The sequence below is a fragment of the Gymnodraco acuticeps genome, unplaced genomic scaffold (genome assembly GCF_902827175.1).
Source record: "Gymnodraco acuticeps unplaced genomic scaffold, fGymAcu1.1, whole genome shotgun sequence".
Classification (NCBI taxonomy): Eukaryota; Metazoa; Chordata; class Actinopteri; order Perciformes; family Bathydraconidae; genus Gymnodraco; species Gymnodraco acuticeps.
Window position 1 is genome coordinate 1,026,775 of NW_022990186.1, and position 9,460 is coordinate 1,036,234.

At 39.9% G+C, this 9,460-nt stretch overlaps 1 protein-coding gene across 1 annotated transcript in view; it reads left to right on the top strand.

The window, feature by feature from the left end:
- The window catches only part of ablim2 (actin binding LIM protein family, member 2), a 68,965-nt gene extending 65,571 nt beyond the window's left edge, over nucleotides 1–3,394 (top strand). The window contains 3 exon segments of the mRNA XM_034217856.1: nucleotides 1,481–1,541; nucleotides 2,342–2,349; nucleotides 2,444–3,394. Coding sequence (XP_034073747.1) covers nucleotides 1,481–1,541; nucleotides 2,342–2,349; nucleotides 2,444–2,551 — 177 coding nt within the window. The 3' untranslated portion in view covers nucleotides 2,552–3,394.
- Nucleotides 3,395–9,460: the final 6,066 nt, after the last annotated feature.

Sequence of the window (9,460 nt, forward strand, 5' to 3'; positions counted from 1 at the left end):
ACAAATGTGTAGCAGCATTTAATAGATAAGTGAACATGAACGTATTAAGGTTTGAGGTATTATCAAAATTATCTTTTGCACAAAAACAATTATGATGGTTATTGCACAGTAGAATTGCCAAAGGATATATTGCACGTTTCACTTCCTTTAACTGATCATCCGAAAACTATCAATGCAAAATAACTTGTTTCAGTCACGGGCCTCTATTGCTACTTTCGTGACAAAAATGTATTTTAATATTGGAAGAACGATTGAGCAGTACACAGATGGGTAATACAATTACTGTTGCACTTCACACAAATGTGTTTTAATTACTTGGGACTTTGTTAACATTCTCTCTGCTAATCTTACCCTTTGGATCCCAGCATGTACTTTGATCATCAGAATTGACCAAAAAACCCTCGCCAGAGCTACTCATATACAACCCAAAATAAAATATACTATACATCATTCATATTTCCAGATGTGTTCAACAATTACATCATTCTGCATACAGCAAGTTTTGCTGTAGATTGACCCTTACCTTTGTGACTCAGGCAAATGAGGTGCGTCTGGGTTGATCCAGAAGTGTTGCAATAAGAGGACATGTAAATATTTGGCTGCTTCTTCAGAGAAATGGCTGAGGTGTTTGGAAGTTTTGTTTGCGACCACTAGGTTGTGCTGTGTCAAATCTTTAAAAGATTCATTGTTTAATGACTGGTTAGTGTGTTGACACTGTTGACATGTATGTTGGAATAGGTATAATGGGATTTTTATTTTGTATTGTTTTCAGTGTTGGTAGAGAAATGGTCATACATTATTGAACAAGTTTCCATTAAACATCCACTTACTGGGCAAGTGCACTTAATAAAGTTATACAAAAACAGAGTTTTGACATCTTTAAAAAAATACTCTTTAACATTTGAATTGAACAAATGTTAACGGAAGACACAGACCAATGCACAACGCAGAAACAATTAGAATCAGAAAAACGCTTACCTCTCAGAACTAAGAAAAGGTGACCGGACAAACAGCCCGTCGTGCCCCTTGAGATAGCCTGTAATCTTTCATGGGGGAGTGTTGCAAAGCTCACCATACCAAAGGGTGAGAAAGGGTTCTGCCCTTCTACTCCAAACTAAGAAATGTAAGCTCACTATCAGAGTAATGTGTCATATTGGCTTCCTATTGGTCAACCCGAAAGAATGGGATCAAAGCAAAGGCAAAGCAGTGAAACTGACGATGAAGACCTGTTCTTGGCAACATGAAGTGGGCCAGGACATGTGAATGAGGTCTGAAGGGTCTGTGTGTGTGTGTGTGTGTGTGTGTGTGTGTGTGGTGTGTGTGTGTGTGTGTGTGTGTGTGTGGTGTGTGTGTGTGTGTGTGTGTGTGTGTGTGTGTGTGTGTTGTGTGTGTGTGTGTGTGTGTGTGTGTGTGTGTGTGTGTGTGTGTGTGTGTGTGTGTGTGTGTGTGTGTGTGTGTGTTTGTGTGTGTGTTCCTATAGGCTGCTGAGATGATGGAGGATGAAGTGGACCCAGACTCCCAAAGCTGGGGAGGCATGAGAGGTGAGTGAAAATCAATGCACAATGTTTATCTCCTCTTCTGTGTTATTTTCCTCCTCATGGTAGGATTTGCAAGCTTTTTTAGTGCTAACAGTGCTTCAATTGAAAATGTAAAATACTATACACTCAAGCACACACTGCAAAACCTGCAGACATTTGGACGGTAGACTTTCTAATCTTTTTGACACTTTGGATTTAAAAATTCTGACCCAGATATGAAAAAACAATAGTAAAAGTGCTGAATGTCTTAAACTTCCTATAGCTGTTAGCAAACAAATAAATGGATGTTTATTATAGAAACACTAAGTAGAACTCCCAAATATTATTTCACAATATATTACAAGCCCCAAAAAGAGACCCTTTCCCTCCAGATAATAGTATCATTTAATAATCTTAAACCATAAAATGTAAAACGGCCTGTGTCATCTTTCCTTTAGTACATATCTTAGCTCAGTTTACAGTCCCTGATTACATTGTGACCAATCACGCAGAGCCCTGCAGCTCTGGCTCCAGATCAGTTACTGGAGGTAACAATGTGGGCGATGATGTCATCTTTCCAGCTGCAGAATTATTAGTGTGTGTGTGTGTGTGTGTGTGTGTGTGTGTGTGTGTGTGTGTGTGTGTGTGTGTGTGCGCGCGTGTGTGTGTGTGTGTGTGTGTGTGTGTGTGTGTGTGTGTGTTGTGTGTGTGTGTGTGTGTGTGTGCGCGTGTGTGTGTGTGTGTGTACGCTTGTGTGCGTTTCAAATAAAAACGTTTTTTTCCCGCAGACTAATTCTCTCTTTCTCTCTTTTCATGCCTCTCAGAATACAAGGTAAAATGTCCCTCATTTGGTAATACATTACGAATAACAGCCTTGGCTGCTTAGCCTAATAAATCTCCCACAATGCTTACTCTCTGTGTGCCAGATCTACCCTTATGAAGTTCTGGCAGTGACGCATAGAGTGAAAGTGAAGCTTCCCAGGGACGTGGACCGCACCAGACTGGAGGTGAGCTCTAATCCTAATCTAATCTAACACAGGCTGTTAAAAGAGAAGTGAAGGCACAGCCAGAGAGCTGAAATAGGAAGGATCAAGTATCAGCCAGGTCTTTCATTTCTGTAAAGATGGTTTCCATATGGCCTCCTTTTGTTTTTATAAACAATGGATAACTCTTTGGCCAAAATATGTGGACAGGGGTGTCATTATTGGAATTGTATTGTGTCATGAATCATGATACAGGCTAGGCTCCGTGTCAGAGAGCAGCTCTGAGTGAAGTGTTATCCCAGAAAAATAAAACAATTGTAGTACAAACGAAAAAGGAAAACCACAGGAGCTCATATTTAATGCCCAGTGCCCAAATTATTTTTAGACTACATATCTTTCACTTTACTTCAGAAAGAAAAAAAACGAATTTAGTTTAATATAATACAATTAAAATCGATTTCATTTTTTCTCTACCCGAATGATATTCTTGACAGCTTGTTTGCAAATGGATTTTGAGTATCATGTGATAGGATACAATTGGCATTACATTTAATTGAAGTTAAAAATGCAGATTTACTTTTTGTTGCTGGTGAAAATAAATGTTGTAGGGGGTTTAATTTAGGGGGTTGAAATTACCATTTTGAGCTCTACAGCCTTCTGTGTATCTATCCTCAAATGACTTGATGAATAATTAGGAACCTACAGAAACCTAAAGATACATTTCACATCCATTTCAGTTCAATGTTGATTCAATACAAATGGATTCAGCAGGGATTTCATATTAATTCAGATCAGATAGCATATTTTCAATTGTTAATTTATTGAATTAGGTTTAATCCACCCAAAGTAGAAACATTGATGGAAGGATCTTTAGATATCCTGCTACATCAGTAAAAGTAAACAGTGTTTTTTAGAATCATTGACGTGTTCTAAAGAATGGTACCTTAAAGTGGACCTATCATGCTATATTTGAAACATATATTGTAGGGCCATACCTATATAAAACATGTCTGTGAAGTTTTTTTTTCAAAATACCAAACAGATCATGCATTTTAGCCATGCCTCATTTCGCTCTATTCCAGCCCTGTCTTCACAAGGGCTGATTCTGTGGCAAATGAGCTGCAGCTGACCTCCTGGGGGCGAGGCACGAGCGTCATGTTACCATGCTGTTACCATGCTGTTACCATGCTGTTACCATGCTGTACCATGCCACGCAACCTCTCATTCCCCTGATAGGTGGAGAGTTGCCCATATAGGCGGAGCACCCGTTTCAATTTGAAATCTGGATCAGTCTGTATCAGATCCGTTGCAGCCCCCATTTTTAGAGATTTGGGTATGGAGGAAAAGAGGAGGGGTGTGTTTTCTGACACTTGGTGAGTTCCCTGACACACCGGGGACACATATTCATGTATAAAGACGTACAAAAGTGGCATTTTTGCATGATAGGTCCCCTTTTAAACCAGCTTGGATTGCTGGTGATTCATTCCATCGTCAGGCATCATAATGCTAGTTTATGTGAGATACTGAAGCCTTGAGTTTTATTTAGATGAGAGCTTTATTTTACAGTATTAACAATAGTGTCCTCTCAACCAGTGGCGGTTCTAGAACATTTTACATGGGGGGGCAAAGGGGAGGCAAGAGGTCATGCCAGGGTGGCATAGGAGGGCGGACAGTACGTGGTATTTTATACTGTATATAACCTATTTATTGTTAATTCATGCCCTAACACAAGTGTTCTTAATGCACAAGAGAAACAAGGTGTTCAGACAAACAATCGGGTGCCCTTTGAGTCCCCCAAGCTTACCTCAACCATTTTAAATGAAAGGAAACTACAAAATGTATTTTAAAGCAATTAATTAATGGAACAGGTTGTTTTGCATTACAATGTAAAATTAAATATATATTTTGTTTTTTAAAAAATTGGTTGTCTTAGACAGACATATTTGCATGTCCTCACTAAGCATTATTACATATTAATTTAATATCAAACAAATCAAAATGGCCAATTATCCCAAAATGTTGCTGCTAATATAATCATATGCTTGTCAACTTTAACTGATCAAAAATCAATTCTGAAAAAATACTTGAATTATCTATGAAATTGCAATATTGTCCCTCAGTTTGTTTCAACCCCGTCACGCCATACCATTTACCCTCCTATTAAAATAATGGATCAGTCCATGTGTGATCTGCATTGAGGGAATTACATCACAAAAGTGTCAGTTTCTTCTCTTACCTATATTTCAGTTTTTGTATTTCAGATTAAGATTGACAAGCTCAACATTTTCAACTCTGTTATATGAATAATAATAGTAAATAATTGTTTATTACAAAAATAAACAATAGTTTTGCAAAATATTACAATTTTGTAATATCCTTGACTTCCATGTGGTGCCATATCTTAGCTAAACAAGGTCTCATGCCTACTTTTTGTCAAAAACTTCAACCCTTATTTTTTCAAGGAAATTCCTAGTAATTATTTATATTTTGTGCCTGAGGTGGGAAAATGTAAGTAGTCCACTACCAGATGTTATGACCAAAACATTTCGGTTTCATTTTTCAAAGATATAAAGACCCAAAAGGCACCCGATTCAGAGAATACTCAGAATTCTGCATACTGTAAGTACTTAATTATAATTAAGTACACAAATGACATCACCCATCTCTTCAGAGAGCTGAAGGTGACCTGTGCAGCAACACATTTCAATCAATATTTGTCAATACTAAGAGCTGCTAGATTGAGCTGCTGTAATGGAATATGTAAGGTAGAATAAGAACATACCATGTGGTCCCAGCTGGAGTCTCCTCTTGCCTCCTGATCCCTGCCTCTGTCCCTCTTTCTGACACTTCATCTTTATTCCTCACATACATTTCTTTCTTCTTCACTAATGTCTTCATCTCCTCCTCCTGCTCTGACCCTCCTGGTCTCTTCATCTCCTCCTCTTCCTCCTGCTCTGACCCTCCTGGTCTCTTCAGCTCTCTTTTCCTTTTCCTCTTCTGTTCGTCCTGATCACTTCTCATATGTCTTTGTGTTGTTGTTGAATCACTCCTATACTCTGGCCTGCAATAGTCTACTTGTGAAAAGCACTGGTACAAATGCTTGTATAACTTTTACACGTTAGGGCCATGTAGCCTAGCTAATATGTAGCATATCATATAACATCAGAAAAGTATTGATCAAGCGCACACATGAAGCTGTGTTTGGATCCAGTTTTTACGGTAAAGGATGTATCCTGGTTTCATTGATCTGGCCTCATGGCTGTGATGTGTAGTTTACGTGGGATTAATAGTAGGCTACCGCGTAGTTTAGCAAAGTGATCGATCTCCCAGCTAACGCTGTCTGCGTAGTATTTTGTAACGTAACGCCCCAAACAGCGCCACGTCTGTTAAACGCTATCGATTCAAACACGGCAGCGTTTTATTAATATTTAGTTTCAAGCTCTCGTCCTTAGTAAAAACAAAACTAGTGGAAAGGGAAATGCTCCCAGGGGAAGCTGATCCATAGGTGCTGGGACAGCTCGCTCCCTCTCTGCAGCTGTGTGAGCTGCGGTCTGTGTGAACGCCGCTCCGCAGTTTAATGCAGGCCGTAGCTGCGTTTTTAACGGGCCTAAAATGATATTTTAAATGATTCAATTTAACTAATGTAATGCTTGTTTTGTTGCTTGAGAAGCTTGTGGAAATAGTGTAGGTTTGTTTTAGTACAGTTTTAGGGAAACAAAAGTTAGGGGGGCAGCTGGGGGGCAGGCTCTACAGTGGGGGGGGGGGGCAGCTGCCCCCCCCTTGCCCCCCGTAGATCCGCCCCTGCTCTCAACTCTCTGGCATTAGTCTCCGTCAGTCCTCAACCAAACTAACACTACTGTGGTTGATCTGGTGAGAGGCTGACACCAGGAGAGGCTGACGGACAGCAGAATAACGTCATGGTGTTCGCCGAAATAACTATAATGATAATAAATACTGTATCGTATAGTAATGAAACGTAAAATGGCATTTAACTGACGAGGTATTTTGCTGGTGAGAGATTTTAGTTGCTTTAGCGTATATAAGCTAGTAAGCCTATTGGATTTGTTTTTAGATAGGCACAACATGTTTCATATGCAGACCTTATTTTCCTGTTCCATTTTAAAATAAACAATTTTCAGTGGTACCGCTGAGAAAGAGTAATGTTTTTGGTCATGGAAAATTAGGTTATAGGTCATGGAGAAGTCATGGAAAAGTCATTGAAAATCATTGGTGAAAAAGTGTATGAACCCTGTTATTCTTAAACTACCTATTTACAGATTGAGATTCCTCAGTTAAAAACAGGAAGAATTATTGTCAGTGAAGTAGTCTCAAATAAAGTTCCACATAGGATTTAAAACCCCATTTGAAAATGATATAACTGTGTTGAGTTTTGCCATGCAGCAGGGAAAAAGGTTCCTGAAACCGTTCTGGGAGGCCGAATAAAATATTGAACCCTTCGATACGCCTAACATGAGAACTCCCTGTCTTTGGCGTCACATACAGTATAGTGCAACCTCTGTTTTACCAAACATGGCTCCTGATCCCTGACCCCAGAGTGCTGCTGGTTTGCTCCAAAAAAATCAGCTGCTCAACCAATTTCAAAAATCAAACTCAAGCCAAGACAGAGACACTCCATCAAGAGGCAATACAACCGAATGGGACATTTCTGACCAGTTTCTTGTGGCTGCTGTGGGATGGTGACGACACAAAGATCCATCAGGATTAGTGCACAGTGCAGAGAAATAGTTAAACAAGAAGGAAACAAAATAAGTATAACAAATTGTTTGCTTTCCTCCAGACAGTGAAATGAGAAGATTGATACAGATTTCTATTGATGTGAACATAGAAGCTCAGGATGTAGTTTAGGCCTGGCTTACAGACTGGAAGTGGGAGGTTCATCCCAATGTCCCTCCACTCCTCTCGAGGCGAGAGGAGTTGAGGAGAGAGGAGGGCGAGGCTTCCAGAGGAGACGAGAGCGAGGATACATGAGTGTAGACTACACAGAGGTGTTATCGCTACTCGTGCATCAAAGCTCCGCCCCCAGCTGTCTGCTCACTGCAGCTGTTCTGAATCAAAGCTCCGCCCCCAGCTGTCTGCTCACTGCAGCTGTTCTGAATCAAAGCTCCGCCCCCAGCTGTCTGCTCACTGCAGCTGTTCTGAATCAAAGCTCCGCCCCCAGCTGTCTGCTCACTGCAGCTGTTCTGAATCAAAGCTCCGCCCCTAGCTGCACAGCCTGCTCACTGCAGCTGTTCTCAATCAAAGCTCCGCCCCCAGCTGCACAGCCCTCACTGCAGCTGTTCTGAATCAAAGCTCCGCCCCCAGCTGCACAGCTGTTCTGACAGTTAAAGGAGGATCAGAGTCATTAAATGTTTAAAGTGCTTCAATGCGAGTAAAATATATTAATCTCTTAAACAAATAATGAACTCATACTCTATAAAAACATTAAAGTGTGTGAAATATGCTTACAAATTCAATAATAATGGTTTGATTATAAAATAATAACTTACATTTCTTACTTGTGGTTTCTCATGTGTTTGGATAGCAGTTGTGTTTGGATGAACTTCTCAGTGGAATTTGATATGTCAAAACCTTAACACAGAAGGCATTATAACCCCTGGTTTTGTTGTGAAAACAAACAAGATTTAAGGATTGGATACATCTCTTCTGTGTCAGCCTGAGAGTAAACTGTATTCAGTATTGGGAGAGAGAAGTAAAGCTGGTCTGTGGCAGGAATGATTCCATTGATTCAGTTTGAAGTTTTAAAGGACCAAGCCAAAGGACTCAAGACATCTGGTTCATTTGAGTTAAGCCTGTCGAAGAACCATCAACACAGAACAGAGAACGCTGGTACCATCTGGACTGCTGGAACACATAGCAGTGAACTTTCAAATTGAAATACAATTTGTTTTGTTAAGTTATCAGTTCACTTTTAGAGAACACAGAGCACATATCTTTTTTTATTTTTTTTATTTAACCTTTATTTAACCAGATAAAAGCATTGAGATAGAATCTCATTTGCAATGCTGACCTGGCCAAGAAGGCAGCAACGTTACACATAACACAAACATATAAAATACAGAGAACATAACTAAGAAAACAAAAGACAAAAAAGCAGTCACTACATTGTGCACATTAGGACAGTAAGAAAGGTCCACTACTTATTACTGCAAGAGCAGCTAGTGGTAAGATCCTCTGACAACTTCAATTTAAAACATGCTATTGAGACAAGTGCGGTCAGTTTGAGGTGTGATTGAAGGTCATTCCAAGACCAAGGACCATAATAAAAAAGGCTCCGCACAGCAGGAACCTAGAACCGTATCCAGGCACTGGGTCTGAGGTTGTAAGAGTCACAAACTGGAGCAAATCTGGCACATACATACAGTGGAAGCTTTCCTAAAATGGCTTTATACATTAATAAAAACCAATGCTGCATCCTACGCATACTAAGTGAAGACCATACAGTTAGGCTATACAGTTTGCAATGATGAGTCCTATAGGGTGCATTTGATATATAACGCTGTGCAGCATGGTAGAGTGGGTCAAGTTTGGCCAACACAGTGGGACAGGCAAATCTATAAATGGTATCACCGTAGTCCAGCTGGGACAGGAATAAGCCAGAGACCAACCTTTTACGGGATGAAGTTGAAAAACAACATTTAAGTCTGTAAAGGAAGCCAAGAGTGAATTTCAATTTCTTAGTTAGAACTTCAATGTGGTGTTTGAAGTTGAGATTACTGTCCAACCAAAAGCCAAGATATTTGTAGGTATCGACAAACTCAACAGAGATGCCATCAAGGGTGTCAATGGAGAGGCAAGAGGACGCTGACTTGGGAGCAAAAAGCATTGCTTTGGTTTTCTTACTGTTCAAAAGCAGTTTAGAATCAAGAAGTGCATTCTGCAGCGTGATAAAATCAGATTTTAAATTGGAAACGGCCATATCCAGAGAAGGAGCATATGAGT